General features: G+C 41.3%; 2 protein-coding genes across 5 annotated transcripts; one reads left to right on the top strand and one right to left on the bottom strand.

The window, feature by feature from the left end:
- The first annotated feature begins 1,227 nt into the window (after positions 1-1,227).
- Positions 1,228-24,316, top strand: LOC135345186 (uncharacterized). Of its 4 annotated transcripts, none has more exons than XM_064542550.1 (20): positions 1,228-1,404; positions 2,019-2,426; positions 2,486-2,635; positions 2,689-2,760; positions 2,866-3,039; positions 3,397-3,585; positions 4,807-5,214; positions 5,266-5,406; positions 6,299-6,457; positions 14,130-14,456; positions 14,555-15,283; positions 15,395-15,514; positions 15,565-16,269; positions 16,332-18,212; positions 18,275-20,233; positions 20,285-20,521; positions 20,631-21,353; positions 21,501-21,680; positions 21,742-22,779; positions 24,074-24,316. In XM_064542550.1, the coding sequence occupies exons 1-20, from the start codon at positions 1,371-1,373 to the stop codon at positions 24,079-24,081; spliced, it is 9,642 nt and encodes a 3,213-aa protein (XP_064398620.1). In that variant the 5' UTR covers positions 1,228-1,370; the 3' UTR covers positions 24,082-24,316. The 4 variants fall into 4 exon arrangements, with proteins under 4 accessions (XP_064398620.1, XP_064398619.1, XP_064398618.1 ...); XM_064542549.1 differs by having other exon boundaries at positions 3,256-3,585; positions 6,365-6,457; XM_064542548.1 differs by having other exon boundaries at positions 3,256-3,585.
- Positions 7,955-13,172, bottom strand: LOC135345212 (uncharacterized). The gene has a single exon (XM_064542592.1). The coding sequence runs from the start codon at positions 12,808-12,810 to the stop codon at positions 8,176-8,178; it is 4,635 nt and encodes a 1,544-aa protein (XP_064398662.1). The 5' UTR covers positions 12,811-13,172; the 3' UTR covers positions 7,955-8,175.
- Positions 24,317-24,405: the final 89 nt, after the last annotated feature.

The following is a 24,405-nucleotide window of genomic DNA, read 5'->3' as shown; positions in this document are numbered from 1 at the left end:
AGCCTGCACTTGTTCAATCGACACTAAAAGTCTCAAAAAATCGAAAGGCCAAGAATATACAACATTCTGCAGTTCCAACACAGTCTGTGGCTAATGCACCATCACAGTCACGAAATGGAGAGGTAGGAGCTCTTTTGAGTGAATCTATACAACTCTGTCTTCCCCCTAAAGCCGAACCATCAGGCGATCGTGATAGCAGATATTCAAGCATTGCAAGTACTCCTGTGTCTAATTCTCATGAACCATTGATCACTGTACCTGTTCGATCAACACCGCCTGTTGAAGTGAAAGCCTCAAAACACCAAAAGGCCAAGAATATACGATATTCTGAGCTAATGCACCATCACAATCAACAGATGGAATGATGATTAAACAACACAACCATGGAATGGTATAGGGGCTTCTTTTATTTCAAACATTTCGCTGGATATCGCTGCATTATCACTAATCACTATCAAGCAGATATCAAGGGCCGAGGTTCTATATAGTCAGCAGCTGGATTTTTCTATTGAGCAATGTGCCTTCACAAGGCCTCAGCTTCAGTGCGGCCTGGGATTGAGGCTACAATGTGCCTAGCTCCACTTATCAAGAGGTAGCTAAGTGTCAATTAGTGGAAAACCGATACCAACGAATTTTGCAACTTTCACAGTATGTACAATGGCATACGTAGCTATAATTATAATTCTCTACAGATCGAGGGAATTTGCTGTAACAGTGAGATTTCATGCAGGCATTGACCTATTTGAGGCTGCTGAAAAACTCAATAATGAAGGGTTTCTTCAGAACTGGCTGCAACTAGGCAAGACTCACCTCAAGCTGAAGAACAAACTGATGCTAAGAAATGGTTGACCAAGGTCACTGAGAGTGGGGAATACTAACTTGTGCATGTAAATTTCAATACAGGGTTAAGTTAATAGTGCATCAGCAGTTGCTATCATTGAATTAAAATATGCAATGTACAATCATACTGCATGTAATTTTACATGCATCTAAAGAAGGAAGGTGGTGTACAACTGTCTCATAATTATGTCCTTTCACTATATCAGATGCAGTACTACAGTATAACACAGTGATCTAAACTCACTTGTGTGTATTTCTTGTCTGAGGAGGAAGAGGCTGGGAAGCTCCTGAAGAAACTCTTAATTTGAAAAGGGACAATGAATACCATTGGTACATTTTTGGGGGTGGGGCTGGTATTTTGTTGCCATTTGCTGTAGATCTATCCGGTTTTCCTCAAAGTAGTCTAGATATCTAGTTAGCTAGAATCTATTTATCATCTCAGTCTGTCACTCTGATTTGAGAAATTTGAATTGAAGCCAACATTTAGACAAGTGCATGGAGCAGTCAATGTCATCAATGAACTGTTAATTATGGGCCATGACTGTGGAAATGTTGTTGTAGAAGGTATGTTTGCAGTTGGCGATACTTTTAGTTGAATTATCAGCTGGCTAGAGATAGAAATGGGGAAGGTGCGTTACGATTTATTGTCTGTATAAATTATAGTCATTTACTATAGTATTTTGGTGACTTTCTTTAAAACCGAACACCCAAAGATCTACTGGTACTGTAAATAATGACCGGAACATAAAACCTAACGAAAAATTGGGAGGTTTAGAGTGCGTGTGTATATAGTTTAGATCTAATGTACACTGTTGGAGGTGGTGTCTATCGGATTTAGAAGCTTGAAGGCAAATCAGTTAGTCAATGGTTCTATTAAACATAATAATACTGCCCATAGAAGGATAGTGTAGCAAGCTGCTAGCTGTATGAGAAGCTGCATGGGCTGGGGGTGAGGCTCGAGTGCAGGTTTCTAGCACAGGAGGGGGCTTGGCTTATTTGTTGCAGAGAAAGCCGAGTCATAGTTAATCACCATTGGAATTTGGGACACTATAACATATAGGATACCTTATGCTCATATACCGATTTCATTTTCACTGTAAAGAATGGCCTGACGAAGGCACGTACACTGATGTTGTGTTGATTATCAACCACTATCAATCTACCCACACTTCCCACAGCCCTTAGAGACTGTCTCTCTCTGCCCACAATAAAAGCCCCCACCACATTCTGTGCACAAAAACAGGAAGATGTTTCAAGGCAAATCTCAGTTTACAAGAAGCACAACCGCTGTCCAATGAACTTAAAACAGAATTGTGTACACACTGAGACTGAGCAATATAAATATTCTCCTGGTGTCAATATGGCACTGGTAGTGAGCTTCAAAAGGAGACTACAGATTTTGGAGGTTATTTTAATGTTGCTAATTATTGCTGGAGATGTTGAGACTAACCCGGGTCCTGTGGACAAACTCACTCCCTTAAATATTTTTGCCGAATTGGTTGAGTTAACTGATCCCGTTCCTTTTGGTAAAGAACTCGGTATTCCTCAGCTGGAATTAGACAGAATTCAAAATGATAACCCCAACGGTAAGTGTACAGTATCATACATTTAATAGTTAGTACTGGTCAAAACAAACTTTCCACAGATATTAACAAACAGAAAATGGCTCTATGTCAATATATTGTCACTAACTGTGAGCTACACAGAATTGACTGGAATAAAATTGCTGATGCTCTCAGACGCATTTCAATGGAACATTTGGCAGTGAAAATCAGAGAGAGTTATTGTCAACAAGGTATGCATCCTATGCTTATATATTAATATTGCCATCATTGTCAATTGGTTCAGATTGTTCCTCTTCTAATTCTTCTACCGAGTATCTCTCAGCAGAGGAAGAGCTCCCACAAACAGTACCATTGTGTAAGTCCATTAGCGTATACATTGCAGAAGAAGTATAGTTTAACTAGCACATGCCATTAGCACTCAATGCAACCTGTGCTGTAGCAAATCTGTCCAAATGTACAGCTGGCCAGTTGACACCAGACCGTCAAGTCCAACTACCTGCAGTGCAAGATGGTGAAAAACAGTCACATTCTCGAACTAGGAGAATTAGGGGTGAACCAAAAAAGCAGCAGGAACAAGAGACTTCTGATGCTTCAGCGTCAGCCACCATGGGTCCTCCTGAACCTAGCACTGAAGGTGAGAATAGTGAGCCAAGAGTGTATTTTAATTAGACCAGGTATGCAGGCTTCATCAGTTGTATTCTGCTTTTTGTCATCGTTATTACATTTTTCTTGCATTATCAAGGTTACCAATTTCTAATATAAATAAGTAAAGTGCTGCTCGTTGGATTTGTGTGTCATGCAGGCATTAATTTCTAGTACTATACTTAGTCTAATAATACTATCCCTATAGTGACTCTTCAAGAGATTGTGAAAAGAAACCATCTAACTGATGTTCAACTCAACTGTGAAATAGGGCATGGAGATATTCCCCTCTTGGCTAAATATTTTGACAAGATTGAATTATATCCCAAACTAATGAACCTTACTCCAGCTGAAGAACAGGACGTGGTAAACACTTTGCATGCAAGAGGCAGCCAAGTTGCGATGATCAAGTGCTTATCTCTGTGGAAAGGACACGATCTTTTCAAAGCAAAATACACAGCTCTACTGGAAGTTTTACTCAGGCTGGAGAAAGGAGAGATAGCCAATAACGTCTGTCTGTACTTGGCTGCAAAAAATAGTAAGTTATAGAGTATGCAATGCATGCATGGTTGTAAGTTAATAGTGCATCAGCAGTTGCTATCATTGAATTAAAATATGCAATGTACAATCATACTGCATGTAATTTTACATGCATCTAAAGAAGGAAGGTGGTGTACAACTGTCTCATAATTGTGTCCTTTGTATATGAGACATGTTTTTATCTTTCGATTGACTTGTGCCCTGAGGCTCAAATATCAGATGCAGTACTACAGTATAGCACAGTGATCATAGCACAGTGATCTGAACTCACTTGTGTGTATTTCCTGTCTGAGGTCAAGAAAGAGGCTGGGAAGCTCCTGAAGAAACTCTTAATTTGACTGTTTCTTTTGTCTGAAAAGGGACAATGAGTGGTACATTTTTGGGGGTGGGGCTGGTAGATTTTTAATTGTTGCCATTTGCTGTATCCAGTCAAACCGTTTTTCTCTCAAAGTAGTCTAGATCTAGTTAGCTAGAAATCTGAAGAATCTATTTATCATCTCAGTCTGTCACTCTGATTTGAGAAACTTGAATTGAAGCCAACATTTACAAGTGCATGGAGCATGCAGTCAATCTCATCAATGAACTGTTAATTATGGGCCATGACTGTGGAAATGTTGTTGTAGAAGGTATATTTGCAGTTGGCGATACTTTTAGTTGATTTATCAGCTGGCTAGAGATAGAAGTGAGGAAGGTGGCGTTACGATTTATTGTCTGTATAAATTATAGTCATTTACTATAGTATTTTCTAAAACCGAACACCCAAAGATCTACTGATACTGTAAATAATGACCGGAACATAAAACCTAATGAAAAATTGGGAGGTTTAGAGTGCGTGTCTATATAATCTAGATTTAATGTACACTGTTGGAGGTGTCTATCAGATTTAGAAGATTGAAGGCAAATCAGTTAGTCAATGATCCTAAATGCTATACCCATACATGAGAGTGTAGCAAGCTGCTAGCTGTACAGAACTGAGAAGCTGCATGGGCTGGGGGTGAGGCTCGAGTGCAGGTTTCTAGCACAAGAGGGGGCTTGGCTTATTTGTTGCAGAGAAAGCCGAGTCATAGTTAATCACCATTGGAATTTGGGACACTATAACACATAATTATCCTCATGCTCACGTACCGATTTCCTTTTTACTGTGAAGAATGCCTGAAGGCACGTACTCTGATGCTGTGTTGCTTACTAATCACTATCAATCTACCCATGCTTCCCACAGCCCTTAGAGACTGTCTCTCTCTACCCACAATAGAAGCCCCAACCACATTCTGTGTACAAAAACAGGAAGATATTTCGAGGCAAATCTCAGTTTACAAGAAGCACAACCGCTGTCCAATGAACTTAAAACAGAATTGTGTACACACTGAGACTGAGCAATATAAACATTCTCCTAGTGTTCCTATGGCACTGGTAGTGAGCTTCAAAAGGACACTACAGATTTTGGAGGTTCTTTTAATGTTGCTAATTATTGCTGGAGATGTTGAGACTAATCCTGGCCCTGTTCACAAACTCACATCATTGAATCTATTTGCCGAATTACGGGAGTTGACAAATCCAATTCCTTTTGGTAAAGAAGTGGGTATTCCTCAGCTGGTATTAAACCAAATTCGAGATGATCATCCCGATGGTAAGTATAATATATATACATTAATTTGATATAGTAATAACCTTCTCACAGATGCAGTGAAACAGAAAATGGCTCTATGTCAATGTATTGCCACAAACTATAAGTTGCTTGGAATTGACTGGGAGAAAATTGCTGATGCTCTAAGAGAGCGAAAGTTGGCAATGAGAATCAGATGGGATTATTGTCACTATGGTAAGCTTTTTGTAACTCAATGATTTTTTGACTGTGCCAGCAGTTTATACATTGACACGTGTTGTATACATTTAGAAGAAGTGTCAATGCAGTGATTCTTCTACACATGTAGTCTATTCTTTAACGCAATCCGTATATTTCATGCAATCATTCCAATTTGTCTACTGTGAGCATGTGTGTTTCATTCACTAACGCTTTTAGCAGTGGCGTAGCCAGGGAGCCCCGGTGGCAAAGGGGGCAATTGACCCTTCCCCCTTCTGATCTCTACTTACCGATCTCAGCTCTATTGCTAGCTAGCTAGCTACATTCTTTGTGTCTTTTGAATTAACAGTTACACGCCATGTGCAAACAAATATGTGTGGGGAATTGAGAATGGGTAGGTGCCAGAGGAGGTGCAACACGCGTGCCTCGATTAGGCTAATTACCTCTGTAATAACGTAGAGCGTGGGCGGATAATCGAGGCATAATTACGCCCACACTCAATGTTATTGCAGAGGCAATTAGCCTAATCGAGGCACGCGTGTCGTACCTCCTTAGGATGGGTGTGATTGCATGCTCACATTTAGCCACAAGTATACAATATGGGGTCCATGTGGCACACTGCTGACCAAGAATCACATTCAAACTGTCTCAAACTCTAGTTTTAAGCCACAGAGCTTACTCTCAATCATGCAATATAAGTATCAAATATCCAACTTTCGACAATAACTGCATCTATGTAGAATCAGGAACATATATTTATGTCCTCCTGAAATATTTTGCTGATGACAGGAAATGAAATTTAACCGCAACTAATTGAAACGGGTGTGGCTTCCGGCCAACATTTTTTAGGGCGCTAGCCATATCTACATCATTCCTTGACAAAGTATAATAATTATGTATAATTATATAGCTGGCCAGCCACTAACAGACTGTCAAGTCCAACAGCAACATGAGCGAAAACTTTCATATTATCTAGATAGGAGTGCAGTAAAGAAGCAGAAACAAGAGACTTCTGGTGCTTCGGTATCAGTGAACATGATTTCTCCTGGACCAAAATTTAATACGAAAGGTGAATACTTAACTAAGATGTATAAACCATTCACTTCATGTCTTCAAAAATGTGCACAGTTTTTGTCTCCGTTATTATAGGATGCCTGTTGTATCTATTAATTGTCTCCACTTTAACACAGATAAATATTCTTGTTTGCAGCGAGGGTAGAATACACACACAGAGCACATGTACAGAACCTTCTTAGTTATAATTATACAAAGCTAGGTAATTTCTAGATGTTACCACTATAGGTGCTGATGCCTCGGTGGTTATGGTGGAGGTGCCAAAGCTACGTAACATAAAGCTATATATTATACTTTTTATACTTTTTATACACATCATGAGATCAACATTAATTTTCTGCATGCAGAATCACAGGCCAGGAAAACTCGACCATGATTGTTGTTAAAAACGATCGATGTCAAAAGTTCAAGTCTAAAATTAATAGCTGCAAGTCAGTAGAGCCTTACAGCTCTCTTCTCACTCTTGCAGCTACCAATAACTAGCGTTCTAGTGCAGAGCTAACTATAGTCTCGTGAGCAGACTCGTCCAAGAGGGAACGTCTGGCCACTATTGCAGCAATTCCATGGCACTGAGGAATGTAGTCACATGCAAGATATTTATTAATTAACCAAATTCACATGACTAGTTTATTCGCAGCTAGCTAGCTCTTGCTTGGGTCTGAGCTCCTTGTAACCGAGATCCTTTGCAGCCAGGTTGGTTCAACACTAAAATTAGCCTTGCTAGACTTAATAATCCTTCTTTTCACGTTCATTTTATGCTATAATACGAAAATATACGGGATGTTACCGCCCACTAACCACGTAGTCAAAATCTGATCGGCACTGCCAACATTCCGGCAGGGGCCACGGAATTGTTGCAATAGTGACCAGACGTTCCCTCTAGGACAAGTCTGCTTGCGAAACTAAGCTAACTACTAAGTAGAGTAGCAACACTCCGTGGACAAGTTATTCTACGCACTCTTCTGAAAAGGGTTGCAATGGCATTCCAAGTAAGCAAAACTAGGCATAACTCGAGAACCAAACATTATTTTGCAAATCCACAAATTAAAATCCAAAAAACATGACTAGAAGCCTATAGAAACTCTTACTTGCACTTCATTCATCTTTGAGAAGCTGTATAGCAGTCTACACACACAGACACACACACAAACTACAGTATACCTCGCTTGCGCATGCGCACCAAGGCATAAATACAGTTCCAATTCTATAACTATAATTATTGTTGTAGATCATTACTGATACATTATAGCTACTTCTAGATAGTTTCAGTGGATACTACATTCCTCCACCCTCAAGGGGTTCATCTGTGATGGGAATTGAATATGACTTCTAGTAGATTGTCTCTTGAGGTGTGACTCTTGGTTTTATGACTCTTCTGGCTGAGCTGGCGATGAGGTATGTCTATCTCATCGAGCATTTCTTCTTCAGTTTGCGACTGTCATGCGCCCCCGGCTGCGCCAAGGCTCGCAGTTGACTTAAACAGAACACGATCCAAGTAAATAGGAGTCTTCTATAACTTTAACATGAGAACAGAACTGAACATAACTCCTTCTCTAGCTATTTTATACAGACACATGCACCAAAGATCTAGATTGTTCTACAACACCCACAAAGTTCTAGAATACTGAACCTCTGGAAGGTTCTTAACACATAAAGTTCTGGTCCTTTACCACAGAATGTTCTAGTTCTTAATTAAACCAGTCACAGAATGTTCTAGTTCACCACATTCCTCTCCCCTTCTCCTGCGACATTCATGTCGGGGTGAGAAATAGGCAATCGGGAGAGGGCGTCTGCGTTTTGGTTGTCTTTGCCCTTCCGATAGCGGACAGAAAAGTTGAATGGTTGCAAGGCCAGGCTCCATCGGATGAGACGATTGTTGTTCTCTTTCATTCGCTCCATCCATTCCAGGGAGTGATGGTCCGTCTGGATTACAAAGGGTCGTCCTAGGAGGTAGACTCGGAAAGCTTCAACAGCGAGTTTAATTGCCAGGCACTCCTTCTCCACGGTCGAGTAGTGTTCTTCTCGGTTAAGGAGTTTTCGGCTAAAATATCCTACTGGGTGTTCAGCGCCATCCCCATCAGTTTGGCTGAGGACTGCCCCTACACCTCGCTGGGATGCATCGGTTTGGAGGACAAAGGCTCTCGAAAAGTCTGGATTGTGCAATATCGGCTGTGACAACATCTGCTTCTTCAGGGTCTGGAATGCTGTCTCACAAGCTGGTGTCCATATTACTGTTGAGGGTAAATTCTTTCGGGTGAGGTCAGACAGGGGGGCGGCAATGGAGGCGAAATCCGGGATAAACCTCCTGTAATATCCAGTTAATCCAAGGAAACAACGCACTTCTTTTTTCGTTTTTGGTCTTGGAAATTCCCTCATTGCCTCTAGTTTTGTTTCCTCTGGTTTCACCACTCCACTCCCAACGACATGGCCTAGGTATATACAGTGGGCCATCCCAAACTGACATTTGCTGAGCTTCATGGTTAGGCCGGCATCTTGGATCCGCTCCAGCACCTGACGTAAATGGTAGAGGTGGTCCTTCCAATTGGAGCTGTAGATTACAACATCATCTAGGTATGCTGCAGCATATTCTTCCAGTCCTTGCAGTACCCGGTCCATTAGCCTCTGGAAAGTTGCCGGTGCGCCTTGCAAGCCAAATGGCATAACATTGAAGTGATAAAGACCAAAAGGGGTTACAAATGCCGTCTTCGTCTGGGCTTTCTTGGTGAGGGGTACCTGCCAGTATCCTTTTGTCAGATCCAAAGTGGTGATGTACTTAGCTTGGCCTAGTCTGTCGATCATCTCGTCAATGCGGGGCATTGGGTATGCATCTGCCTCAGAAACTCCATTTAGACGTCGATAGTCAACGCAGAATCGCATAGTACCATCTTTCTTCTTCACCAATACAATAGGGGCTGACCATTCACTTGTCGAAGGCTCGATCACTCCATGTTCTAGCATTTCCGCAATTTCTTTCTTCACTGTCTCTCGATAGGCATGAGGTAAGCGGTAAGGAGGCAACCTGATTGGGCGTGCCGTTCCGGTTTCAATGTCGTGCTCAATGATTGCTGTCCGTCCTGGGGTGTCTCGCATAGCTTCTACGAATTCGTTGGTTAGCTGACGGAGGTCATACTGTTGGGTCTCTTCCAGTCGCTTGTCCATGACAATCTTCTTTGTGATACCGTCACTTTCTTTCCACAACGGGAGTTCATCCGTTAATTCTCCTCTCTCTTCCTCCGCCAAGAGGTTTGGGATCGTGGGGGTATTCCACTTTCGCAACATGTTGATGTGGAAGACTCTTCTCCGCTTCTTGTGATCGAACATGTCCACTTCATATGTCACCGGTGAAATCACTTTCTTCACAGGGTAGGGACCTTGCCACTTCGCTAGGAGTTTGTTGGTCGAGGAAGGTAGAAGGACTAGTACGTTGTCCTCTACCTGCAGCTTCCTCTCTCGTGCATTTCGATCATACCACTTCTTTTGGGTTGTTTGGGCCTTCTTCAGATTCTCACAAGCTAGCTCCGACATCTTGGCGAGTTTTTCTTGAATCGTCAGGACATAAGAAACGACACTCTCTGTAGATTTCTTGCTAGATTCCCACGTTTCTTTGAGCACATCAAGAGGTCCTCGCACCTGCCTTCCATACATTAGTTCGAAGGGAGAAAATCCGGTTGATGACTGGGGTACTTCACGGTAGGCAAACAGCAAATACGGAATTAGTTGGTCCCAGTCTTTTCCTTCTTCATTGGCGGTTTTGCGAAGCATGGACTTCAAGGTTTGATTGAAACGTTCTACTAATCCGTCCGTTTGAGGGTGGTAAGGGCTGGTCTTGATCGGCTGTATCTTCAACAAGCGGTAGAGCTCTGCTAGCAATCCAGATGTGAAATTAGCTCCTTGATCAGTCAGGATCTCTCGGGGTATGCCTACTCTTGAGAAAAACATTATCAGCTCCTTGGCTACGTGCTCAGCATCTATGGTTCGTAGGGGGACAGCTTCTGGGTACCTTGTACTATAGTCGCAAATCACCAGGATGTAGCGGTTTCCCGTGCGGCTACGAGGAAGAGGACCCACGATATCCATAGCAATACGTTCAAATGGCTCTCGAATGATGGGTAGGGGAATCATTGGTACACGCTGCTTTTTCCCCTTTGATGTCCTCTGACACTCTTCGCACGATTGGCATAGCTTCTTCACATCTTCGAATACTGTCGGCCAATAGAACCGCTGGAGAATCCGTTCTACGGTCTTTCGCTGCCCCATGTGGCCAGCCATTGGAATATGGTGAGCAAGGGACATCACTAGGCTACGGCACGACTCTGGTAGCACCAACTGCTGTATCGGGCTGCTGTCTTCGCCATGGGGTGAGATCCATTGACGGTAAATCAGTCCATTTTCTTCGTGAAAGACCATCTTGCTGGCTCCAGTAGCACCGTTCATTGCTTCTCGAATACCTTTAAGCGTGACATCTTCTTGCTGCATTCGTCGCAACTCAATGGGGGACAGGTCCAAGGGGTGTGTCTGCTTGTTTTGAGCCACTTCACGCCTCTGCTGCCTCTTCTCTCTCCTAGTTAGTTGCTGGTGTTTCTTTACTTCGAGAAAAAGATCTGGGTCCATCTCTGCACCAATTGGCATCTCAGCAATTTGGTCATCGGTTACGTCCAAGTCCGTTAGCATCTCGGCTTGTTGGTCATCAGGAGTGTTGGGAGTGTTTGGAACCATCTTGGCCACTTGGTCATCAGGCATCTCATCAGTGGATGTGTCGGACGTGGTAGTAGGCTGTTTGATTCCCTCCTGTTGTTGTATCTTCTCCAGTTCCACTCTTTCTTCTTCGTTTTTCTTGGCCTGGGCTCTGGTCATTACGGCAAGGGCTTCTTCAGTCCGAACTGTCCCTTCCTTATTCTGTAACATTTCGAGTAGGCCTGCCACATCTCGTCCGAGTAGCACTGGTACTGGGAGGGTCTTTGAAATTGCTGCTTCGATTTGGTGTCTTCCTTCTCCGAGGCCAATTTCTACACTTACGAGTGGATATTCTCGAACGTCTCCGTGAGCACATCGGATGCGAACTCGTCCTAGTTGCTTCTTCTGTGGTAGCAGATCACTTCTCACCATCGAACGGGCACAACCGGTGTCAAGGACAATCTCGTCTACTGCTTTTCCCTCCACTGTGCCAGATCGTGTAATCTGGGGGTTGATTTTCTTCTCCAACTTGTCCTCATTCATGTACACCAATTCAGTTTCTTCTGTGAATAGATTTGACTTGCTAGGGAAATTTGCGGCAATATGTCCGATCTCTTGGCAGTTGTAGCATTTGATTTTGTTCCATTCCATCTTTGTTTTGTTGGCCTCCCTCCGTCCTTTCTCTGTCCTTCGATCAGCCATAGCCTTCCTACAGTCTTTGGCAATATGGCCCTTTATCTTGCAGTAGTGGCACGTTTTGGTTGCTCCGCTCTCACTGCTGGGCCGACGAGTCTCTCGTGGCGGTAACTCCTTAGGATCAAGTTGACGGGAATGAACATAGCTGTCGGCCAGTCTTCCCGCTTCTTCTCCGGTAGTGGGCTTTCGGTCGCCCAACCAAATTCTCAGGTCTCTAGGCATCCCCTCCATCAGTTGCTCCACTACAATTTTCTCCTTGAGTGTTTCCATCGTGGTGCAGCCTGCTGTCCATTTCTCCAGGAGGTCTCTCAGTTTTGTTGCGAGCTCCAGGTACGCCTCCCCTTCGGCCTTCTTCGTAGTTCGGAAGCGTTTGCGGTACGTTTCTTCGCTAATATCATAGCGTTGCAGTATAGCTCTTTTCACGTCCTCATAGTTCTTAGCTTTCTCTACATCCATTGCAGCAAAGGCCTGCTGGGCTCTCCCCGTAAGTTGTGGCGCTAACTTATGGGCCCAGTGCTCTTCTTTCACTTCAAAGGCTGTCATCAGTCGCTCAAACGTAGTCAAGTATGCCTCAATGTCTTCTTTTTCCGTGAGTTTGGCTAGGTTCAAATGTCGTAGATCTTCCGCTCGTTTCGCCTTGATCTCCTCTCGACTCTGATTTAGGTCCATCCAGTTTCTCATCATCTCCACCTGACTTTGCATCATTTGCATTCTTTGTTCACTTTCTCTCTCTCTACGTTCCTGTTCTTCTGCTCGTTCTCGCTCTCGTTGTCTGTTCTCTTCTTCTCTTGCTCTGGCCCTTTCCGTTTCTGCCTCGTCACGGCTCCGGCGATCTTCCAGCAGCATCTGTAGAAGTTCAGTCACTCCAGTTCCTGTCTCTGCCATCGTTATTACAGCTTGGTCACTCTCCACGTCTTGTTCTGTTTCGTTCACCGATTCTCCTAGGTTGTAGATTCTGCCAGTCCTTGTCACCGACATACAGATCTACCATTCGCTTCTCAAATTTGTGGGTCTCGAAAAACCACTGTCTTCGACTATCCCACCGCTGCCACCAATTGTCATGCGCCCCCGGCTGCGCCAAGGCTCGCAGTTGACTTAAACAGAACACGATCCAAGTAAATAGGAGTCTTCTATAACTTTAACATGAGAACAGAACTGAACATAACTCCTTCTCTAGCTATTTTATACAGACACATGCACCAAAGATCTAGATTGTTCTACAACACCCACAAAGTTCTAGAATACTGAACCTCTGGAAGGTTCTTAACACATAAAGTTCTGGTCCTTTACCACAGAATGTTCTAGTTCTTAATTAAACCAGTCACAGAATGTTCTAGTTCACCACAGCGACGGTTCCTTGAAAGATGAAGTGCGACTTTGAACATGATCCACGTTTCCTGACTATTCGTTTGTCTTCTAGTCTCACTTCATAAGTCAGATTCCCTTGTTTCGATACAATCACTCCAGGCATCCATTGTGAATTGGTATCTGCTTCTCTAACATACACGTTGTCTTGTAAAGAATGAGCGTTTTTTCACTCTGACGTCATGAGATCTTTTCCAACTGATGCTCACCATTAGCGGGCACGAGAATGACGTTTTAGGGGGGCTCTGATTAACTTACAGTGATCATAATTCATAATTCATGAAACATTGTTTCCCGCGTGTTGTGCAACCGTAACACGGATTGATATCAAAGGCTCTCTGATGCCATGCTGCAAATGCAATGTGTAAAATATTACATGACGACGCTACTTCCGTTTCCTTCTATGGTTCTAGCAAGCTCACATCACCTTCAAAGAGTGTAAACTGTTACGAAAGACTGCAACGAACTTGAGTTAACTCCTCCATACTGCCGATATATAAGTTAGTATACTTTCTTTCACTAGTCAAATTTTAGAGAAAATGACCATGTGGATCGCTGAGATGGACACTTTTCGTGCACTCTAGTTGTTAATTTGCTTAAACGTGGATTGTTAATTATACTGAGGTGCACGTAACGCATGTCATACTTCCTCTGCCACTGATTTGTCCCCTTTAGTCATGCATGCATATGCTAAAAAAAAATAGAGATTGGTTGTTTAATTGTTATGAATTAAAAGTCTGATAGATCTACCCTGCATGTGGCAAGCGCACCTAACAGTATAATAATTATAAAGAACTATATATTTTTCTATTATTGATGGTATAGCCTCAATTTCTGGTCGCAGAGAGGCTTCTCTTTTTCAACGACAATAGTCTCATGTTGTGTTCGTTTTATGAAAGGTTTTACAGAAACCAATGATTTATCCTTTATAGTGACTATTGAAGAGCTCATGGAAAGGCACCATTTAACTCGTGCACAACTCAACCGTGAACTAGGGGATAGAGATAGTGTTCTCTTGGCTAAAGATTTTGACAATATTAGATTATATCCCGAACTAATGAACCTCGATTCAGCTGAAAAACAGGACGTGTTAAACACTCTGTGTACAAGTAGCCAAGTTGCAATGAGTCAGTGCCTCTCTTTCTGGACAAAACATAATCCTTTAAATGCGACATACATAGCTCTACTGAAAATTATACTCGAGCTCGGAGCAGGGAAGACAGCTGATAATGTATGTCGGTACTTAGCTAAAAAAAAAGGTAGGTTATAGAGTATAGCATGGCTTGCACAACAGTACACTGCATGGCACCGCTATATATATACAATCTATAATTATGTGAAATTTGTTTGTGTACAGAGAGCAGTGGAGCAGTGATTCGAGATTTTTTGTCATTAGAACAAATGTATCAAAAGTTTCGCGCATTAGTAATCGACACAATCAAAGAAATTCAACGGAGATTTGAAGTTTGTGATCTGATTATCACTTTACAGGACTTTTTAAAGAAAAAGTGGTATTTCTCTACACAAGCTATAGCTGTAGATTGCTTGGATAGTCTCCAAACTTTTGATGATGTTGAACACTATTTGCTAAACCATTACTGCTGTTCATGGTTTGACTATGAATTAATTGAAGATCTACGAAATGAATTTCTCTTCACTAAAAACAGCAGTAAACATGATTCAGTTTTAAGTGACTACGAAGAGAATTTTAAAATGTATGTTAGTCGACGTCGTTTTATTTTTGATACAACTAAGAATACAGGTCAACATGATAATCCTATAAAAGAAGTTGAAGTGAATTGCAAAACAGACTTACAGTATAACCAGCTTTCCTATGAAGTGATCCAACATCTGAAGCATTTTTTCACAAATATTCTTGGCGCCTCAAAATACAATTTATGTTTCAAACGAGCAAGAGAAGGCTGTACTGAGCTTATATTCGGAGCACCTCCTTACTTTGGGGAAATCCATCAGCTGTCACAATATCAGAAATCTCAGCTCAAAGCACATGGCTTCCTCAAAGTAACTATAATGGAGCAAACTCTATTTGAAGTTGATCCAGAGGAAGTTGGACTGAAAGACTCGGGTACGTGTGTCTTTATTGCAGAATGTCAAATTGTCAACTCTCTAGCTGTCTAACTGTGTGCATAATTAGATAGTCTAGCCAACAGATGTTACGTTCTGTTAATTTATGCAGGTTCTGTGTCTTGTCTCGGTAATAGTGAGATCAGCAGTACTTGTAGTGAAGCAGACAATGAGACACGTGATGGAGAAGAGGCAGATATTGATACCACGGACCTTGAATACACCTCTACAGGCGAGTAAATTATTTGTTGTGCATTATTCTAATAGTTGATTTTATTGTAGGTCCTGGATCTAAAGTGGAAGTAACCTATGATCAAATTCTCACCAATATTTGTGAGAATGAACTTGAACTACAAGAGGAAATGGACCTAGATGTGTCTCCGTGCTCGCTCTGGAAAGCTCTTCACAATGGGCAGCAGTGTATGGGATTAAAATACAATGGCAAGGATGATATACTGAAATTTAGTGAATTTATTGAAGATGTGCAACAGAATAAACCCAATGTAATTCCAGCAAAATGTGTTCATTTTGATACTAAACTCTCTTCCCACCCCATTATCCTGTTTGAAGTTGAGCAGCCATTCAAAGAGTATTGCTTTTCCTCTGAGACCGTATCTGAAATGCAGCAACTATCATTATTATGGAATGCTTCTATTAGTGTTCTTGGGTTCTCGTCGAGTATTACGATTCAATTGACTACAGAATCTCTCTTTGTACACAAAGCTAGTACAGATGACACAAAAGCAATATTTTTACCTATGTATGAGCATTCGTACTTCCATCAATTAGAACCTAAAACTCAACCTGTGTTGAATTGGCTTAAAGATACTCTTCTTGTGATGGTCCATCTTAAACAGTACAGCATCAACTCTGAACTACCTGAAAACCACATTCTCTTCAACATTTTCAAGCACAAGTGGTTCTCTGACGATAAACCAGGCTGTCTAAGTATAACAGATGTTGCCAAAGAACTAGAACACATACTAGGTAGGTATATCTATATACGATAACCAAGCGTGTTTGTCACATTTTATTCACATTACTTTTAGATCTGGAGAAAACCAGGCTGGAACTGATTGATACTCTAGCGGACTCTGAATATTTGGAGGTACCACATTTGCACATGTTTCTCATTGGACACACTGGAGTGGGAAAGACGTCCATTAGAAAGCATCTTCAGAACATTCCCTTTAATAATGAGGAGAAAAGCACGATCATAATGGAGCAGGAACTTTTATATCAAGAAACATTTGAAAGTACAGTGGACTCCAATAAAAGAACTGTGGTGTTTGAAAAGTACGACAGCGTTTATAAGAGCGACCCAGATAAGATTTATCTCACTCTCTGGGACACAGGAGGGCAACCAATGTTTCAAGATCTTCTTCCTTGCTTCGCCAAATTTAGATCCATTTATGGCATTGTTGTTCGACTATGTGACCTGTTGGATAATTCCAACGCTTCCATTAGACCTACCTTCCCACTTGAAATAGAGAGAGAGGCGCCTTACACATCTACTGATTATCTGTATCGATGCCTTTCCTTTATAGATTCTACTTCATTTGATCTGCATCTTAGCAACCTTCCAGATATATTGAAGAAGAGAGTATTCGAAGCAGCTAATGAAACGGCATTCCCCAAAGTAGCCTTTATCGGCACTTTCAAAGACCAAATTAAATTAGATTCTGAAGACAAGCAGCAAGACTTGGAACAAGTATTGTTTCGGTTAAAAGATAATCTGGAAACAGACTTTCTTGAAAACGTAATCTTACCTTCAACTTCTGCACCCAACTCTGTTATGTTTGAGATAGACAACACACAATCGGGAGCAAAGTATGATGATGATCCTGGAATGAAAACTTTGCGAGAGCAAATAGTTTCCTGCACAAAGAGTGCCAAAGCAAAGATACCTAGAAAATGGATTGATTTCAAGATCGATCTAGAACGAGAATCACGCTTACAAAAGCCTTGCACAGGAGTTGTGGCATTTGAAAAGGCTAGTAAAATAGCTGATTTGCACAAAACAGATCTTAGAGCAGCTCTCTGCTATTTTCATGAACTTGGTATCTTCATATGGTATCACGACAAGAAAAATCTCCAAGAATATGTTTTTGTTGAGCCTAAGAATTTACTTTCCATTCTTGGAACTATTCTTGACCCCCAAGTGTATACTGATCTCCCTGAGCAATGGAAGCAGCTTCAAACACAGGGTATTCTTAATGTGCAAGTTTGTGAAAAGCTCCTAGCGGATAGTAAGACAGGTATCCCGCTATCATGGATTCTTAGCTTCTTTGAAGAGCACCATTTAGCAATACCTCTACTGGAAGGCTACTTTATTCCGTCCATGCTCCAGGTACTTCCCATTTGTCCTAATCATCAGCATGTATTTAAAGCGAGCATTTCAGCTTGTTCTGTATTACAAGCCGATTTAGAAGTGGCACCTCTCTTTTTGGTTCCCAAATCCAAGTTTGTATCACCAGGTTTTTTTCCAAGACTAATGACCGTACTTTCTGGAATCAAAAAAGGCAGTATAATATGGAAACTGTCACCTGATTTTATAAATTGTAAGAACATAGTGTCATTCGAAATTAATAACCAATTCCGACTTGTGTTCACTGAGTTTATTGACTGTGTTCGAGCTCACTTTGATGGACTTACTGATGACAATATTCCCCACCATGACCTATGTCTTCAAATTGTATCTACTCTTAACGTGCAGCTGCAAAGAGTTGTCAATACCAAGTCGATACGCTTAACATTTTTGTGTTCTTGCTCTGAACATTCATCTAGCACCAATTTTCTCAAATATTTGCCGTTTGCAACGGATAATCATGTATCATGTGGTGAACATGTCGGCAAACAAATGGAGCTCACTACTGCTCAAAAAATATGGTTGACTGATGAACACCACCCAAAGATAGCCACTCTAAAAGGTATATAATTATAATGGTGTCTGTATTATAGTGCACAGCCAATTATTCCTAATTCCTTACAGATGCTGAGGCTAGATTTGAGGCTGCAATGAAAGAAAATAAGTTTGGTCTGCGGTTCACAACAATTCTTTTCACGGGTGTGCCAGGATCAGATGTCAATGCTTGCAAGCAAATGATTATGGATAAAAACTTTACTCCTTTTGAATCACCACACTCATTGGATCCCATTCAATCTGGAGCAGATGACATTGAATTTAGTTATTATACCGTCAGTGATGAAAAGATTAAACCTTTACACGATGATGATTTGGATATGGTGTTTGCTTGTAATGCTGCAGTACAGACTCCAAAGTTAGACGAGTCAGAAGAACCTTCTGTACTACAAGGACCCAAAGAAGCATCAAGCGGAAATGACGAGTCGGATGAACATTCCACACAACAAGGATCCAAAGAGGTATTATCACATGAAAACCCTGAAACTAAACGAAGTAAGCAAGAAAAGGTCGCTCAATCTATTGAAAAAGAAGTTGACGTGCCAAAATCGATACTTGCTTCCACTTCTCTAACCTATAAACCAATTCCTGAAGAGACTTTATTAACATGTATAGAAGATATTTTGCAACTAATGGTCAATCGCGATCGATCACTTACAACAGATTACGATAATTTGAACATTATTAATTGCGTATGCTACTCTGATATTTGGTTGTTAGATGTACTTCCGATTTTCCTTAAAGCCATCACCATAGGCATTAAATGCATTAGTATCAGACAAGATCTTGAAGAAGAAATATTCCTTCAGGAAATTTCAGTTACCAGAGATGAAGAAACACGCATATCTGTCACTAGCCAGCAAATTATAAAAGACATCAGTATGTTATCAACAAAACTGATGGTCGTTGGTAAGCATACAAAATTTGAATCGATTGAAACTACTATTGAGAGAAAGAATGAGATTCTTTTTGCAGATAATGGACAGGCAAAGCTTATTAAGGATGGAAAACAAGCAGTATTTGAAGTAGGCAAATCGTCGAGGGAGACAGAAAATATCGAACGACAGCTAGTATCATCGTTGGCTTTGAGTGAACAGAAGCACGTTTCTCTATCCTTCTACACGCTTGGTCATGCTATCAAAAAATTTATGCGACAGTACAATCGGCCATTTATTAGCAAGCAAGAGATATCGATTATTGCCACTAAAATCGGACTATCACCTACTGATCTGGAAATTGCCTTACTTAACTTGCACATGAATGGCTTGATTCTTTATTATGGTAATGTCCTTCCAAATGTGATATTTAAAGATTCGACCATATTGCTCAAAATAGTTGCTAAAATAAGGTTAATTAGTGCTTATTTTCCCCTCAGTACAATTGAAGCTTGTAATGAAATGTATGCTGAAGGACTGTTCACATGTAGAGATGCAATTTCCCTATTCAAAGATTTAAACGTATTGATTGAGCTGGAAAATTCATTCTTTTTGATGCCATGCTTACTGAGGGAAGAAGTCAGTGTTGAAACTTTCAGCTCTATTTTCGGTGTTAGTGACACCAAAGTTGCTCCACTGGTGATCCAGTGTTCATTAGCCCGTGGCTCGTTTGAGTACATCATGTGCTACTTGTGCTCACAGTACAATGGTCACCCATGGCCTTGGAAAATTAATCGTGGTCGAAGTTTTTTCAAAAACTGTGCACAGTTTGTTTTACCCGGAGTTAATGCTCTCATTACTTTGTATAGAAATGAAGATGCTGAAATGACTGTTTATATAAATTCAATGGAAGATCATGAGATTCTACCATCTATCAGAACTGCAATTGTTACTGGTTTAAACATAGCCGCCGAAACGTTTCACATTTCTGGTCAAGCTCTTCCTGTCGTTGGGTTTCACTGCACATGTGATCAGGATAACAACACACACATGATCGTTCTCAGCAAAGAGGATCACTGGAGATGTTCTGTTACGAATGAAGTAATTACAGTTTCTACTGCTCAAGATATCTGGTTTACTAAGACGTATGATGGTAAGTTAGTTTGATAAAAATTAATGATCTACCTATCTTTTCTGCTTAAAGGTTCTGACACAGTTACCGTTCACAACGTGTTTGCTGAGCTCATTCTATGGTCCAGTTCATGGTACAAAGTAGGAATGCTCTTCAACTTGGAGATTGATGTGCTGGAAACCATAACATTACAGTACCGCCAAGACACGGATGCAGCACTAATGGAGGTGATAAGAAAATGGTTCCACACTCATCACAACCCAAGCTGGGAGGAGGTTCAGCACATTTTCTCGAATCTGATTGTTTCAGGTATAAAGAGTTTATTGCTGGGGCCTTTTTCCATGGTGATTATCATACTCACTCATTTCTGCCACTACTTATGTATAGAGCTTATACAAGTACTATTCTTTTTTTTCAGATGCGTCACTAACTAAGCAAAGGTATTCCATGACTGAAGATGTTTTTAAAAAGTGTCTCCCCAACCTTATGCACAATACTAGTGTAGCCACACTCCTTCCATACTTGCTAAAATATCGTCTGGTACGTATGTCTGACATCGATTCCGTACAATCGCTCTATCTTGACAATTCAACCAAAATAACTAATCTGCTCAACTTAACAAACAAAAATGGAGGTAAAAATGGTTTTGGCTTACTCTACAATTGCTTGTTTAAAACCAGTGAGGAGCATCAAGAACATGATGAAATTGTTCAAGAACTTAAGAGATGTGCTCTGTCCTGTAGTCCCATTGCAATAGACCCCCCATCAGATATTGATCATGCTGTTGAGTCAGTGGATGCACTCATCAAAGAAGTCTCTGACCACATTGGACGAGATTGGAGTGGCTTTTCTACTGACCGTACAATAGGAGGAAATGTGCTCTCTATTGACGATCTGCACGATGTTTTTGATGCTGTTATTTATACGGCAGATAAGTGGTACTACTTCGGCTTCGCTTTGAAGGTTGATGAATTTACTTTGAGGCAGATTAAAGCTAATAATGGGAATTCTGATTGCAGAGCATGTCTACGAGAGACGTTGTCTCACTGGCTGCGAAACGGTCAATCGACAACCTGGCAGGACATTATCCGAGCCCTTTGCTCGCGATTTGTAGATCAGAGAAAAATTGCTGAGAATATAGGTAGGCTGTCTTGTCATATATAAATGTCAAACCTTCCTCGTCTTTTCAATGTTTATGTAAGCCTCAGTATATCTGACTGCATGTGTCCCCTTCACCCTCGGTATTTATAATGATTAAAAGTCTGCACTTTTTATGTTTATCATGCAGCACAATCCATGAGAGGTCTCACTTTGCCAGCCACTCCAAGAACGTTCAGTGCATCAGAGGATGTATCAAAACCGAGTGGGCAATCAGGTGATTACATGTCCATTTCCAGAGATGGGCTATCAAAGGAACACCGTGGCTCTTCAATTGCCTCAATGACCAGTCTCAACAGCCCAACTCATGGTAAATACATTTAATCTTTGTTCCATGGCATGTTGGATTATTGTTTCATGCACCCTTGCAGCTGGGCCCAGTGACTTCCCACATGATCTGCAGTGGAACACTCGGAGAGATATTTCAGCTCTCCGAATGTCCAGCCCCATCGATGCTGCAGTTTACGGTGACACGGCATACTTCAGGCCCTATCACAACAGGAACATCTATTCATACAATTTGACGAGGGGATGGTCAACACGTGCCGATTGCCTTGTCAGAAATACTTCTTTGGTTGTGTTGCCTGTCCCTTACAAAGGAGCTTACCAATTCCTTCTTTACACAATCGGTGGAATCAAGCGTAAAATTCATCGACAAAATGAAGACGAAGGTGAGTTTACAGATGCTATCTATCAGTTGACCGATAGAGAATGGACACGCTCAATTTACCCAAAATTGAGGACGAAACGAAGCCAAGTGACAGTTGTGTTTAGCGATGGCTGCCTAATCATAGCTGGTGGTAACAGTGCTCATGGACCAGTAAACACAGTCGATGTTTTAATCATTACGTATCAAGACAAGGTATGGCGTGAGGTTGCCCGTCTTCCTTACAAAGTGTTTCGTGCTTCAGGCTGTGTGTGCAATGGTGTGCTTTACATACTAGGAGGATATGTGTCTCTTTTTGATCCAATCAGAAGTGCTTGTGTAGCTACAGTGTCACAGCTTGTTGAATCTAACAGCAACGATCAAGGCATTTTCAACACAATAAAAGATTTGGAATTTTATGATTCTGCATGTGTGTCATTTTGCAATCACATACTGGCAATTGGAGGTTGGAAGTCAGATGCAGAGACAGTTCAGCCAAAAGGAACGAAGCTTGTCTACGTCTATCACACTGGTGAGAATGTTTGGAAGGAGCTGAAAGGTCAATTGTCTGAGCCTCGATGTTTTGCTTTTGCTGCTGCTTTTGAAGACAGGATAATGACTGTTGGAGGGTATGATAGACCTAATGGAACATGTACTGATTCTGTAGAGTTTGCCATCATTCCCAGTGACAAGCCAGAGCAAGTCTGTCAGGCCCCACTACAGTCTGAGAGGGAAGCTGTCGCGTTCAAGGGGGGGGGCGTTGGTAAGTTCCATAGCTGAAGCGTGTACGAGTGTGGTGTGTGTGTGTGTGTGTGTGTGTGTGCTTGTGTAGGTTGTGTGCATGTGTGGGTGTGGGTGTGGGGCAAAGGAGTTGTTATAGTGGCGCCTTATCAGATTGCAGAATCATTCACGTGCTTGGTTACACTTCCGTTTGCATCTCATGCAGTAATGCTGTGGTTTAGCCATGTCAACCCACTGGAGAATAATAATATTCATAGCAGTGCAGCAGAGCAACCCAGAGGAATGTGCACGTAAAGTAGCTATCTTAAAGTAGCTATCTTAGCTAAGCCAAAAGGCTGCAAAAGATTGCAACACTCTATATACTAGCTAGTATAGCGAATTAACAAAACCCGTCACACTAGAAAGTGATACTCAAAGCAATGAGCCAGAAACTTGGATTGAGTCTTAAATTTCGTGGTTGCTGCACTTCCCACTACGATTCAATACAAGAGAGATAACATAAAGTAAATGCTCAGGGATGCCAAAAATAAGACAATTGCTGACTCAAGCTGGTTGAAGAAGGTTGAAGGCAAATTTGAAAATTTCTATAGATAGAGTATAGAAGAGGGATTGGAAACGAAAGTACCAGCTAAGGCTGCAACTATATAAGTATAGTGTAATGGCCTCAAGTATGAGATGAAATTCGATGCATGTTTAGCAGCAGAACTGCTCTTGGACTATTTACAGACAGCAAAATAATTCTCATGAATTATTCATGTTAGCCCTCGTGTTGTTAAAAGTAAGCCTCGATTAAAATCGCAGAGAAACTTAATTGTATATGCATGGTATTATATATAGGTATAAGCATGAAAAAGCGCTTTGTGTACCTCCAGCTACTTCACCGAGATTAATTTTCTTCGTTCCCAAAATAATGATACCTATATACCATCAGGGGCATGTGTCAAGCAAAATCCTGAGAGGTCATGCAGGTTCCTCAGCGAACTGCCAAGAAGGAGCAAGACAAAATGTAGCAGTAAATAGATTTGGGGAGGCACATGATTGAACGTATCAGCATGTAATCTAACAAAAAGGAAAGAAAGATAATTACTGTTGCTCATGCAGTAGCTATACACAGCACATGAAATCTATGTGTTTTGAGACAATGTACACACATGATGATCAGATCCCACACATAGCTATGCCAGGTTACTATAAAGCATTGACTGGTTTCCGAGCAACAGTTATACACCATCTCCAAAGGATTTATACCTAACCAGTCCCTGCATCGTAATTATTCTGAGCTTACTTTGTCAGTTGTGTGTATATTTCCTATGCAGGTATCTGAGGCCAAAGGGAAGCCAACTGAGGGAAGCTCCTAAAGAAGCTCTGTCTCTTGAACTTTGATAGTAAATACAATGCATATCTTGCATATAGTGCATGGTATTAATTTTTGTAGATCTAGATCTAATACTTAGTGAAACCTTTCAGTAGTTAGTCTATAGCTTAGTTACTAGTTACTAGTTAGATAATAAAATCCACCTCACCTCATGCAGCTGTCAATCTGATCTAAAGTGGCTCTATATACTTATATACTATATACCATTATAAGTGGAGCAGCATGAAGGTTGTAAATATGCATGGCCCTGACTGGGGAAATGTTGTAGATCTA

Source organism: Halichondria panicea, chromosome 12, assembly GCF_963675165.1.
Source record: "Halichondria panicea chromosome 12, odHalPani1.1, whole genome shotgun sequence".
NCBI classification, from domain to species: Eukaryota; Metazoa; Porifera; class Demospongiae; order Suberitida; family Halichondriidae; genus Halichondria; species Halichondria panicea.
The sequence above is the reverse complement of the archived record's forward strand: the minus strand, read 5'-3'. Positions and strand labels throughout refer to the sequence as shown.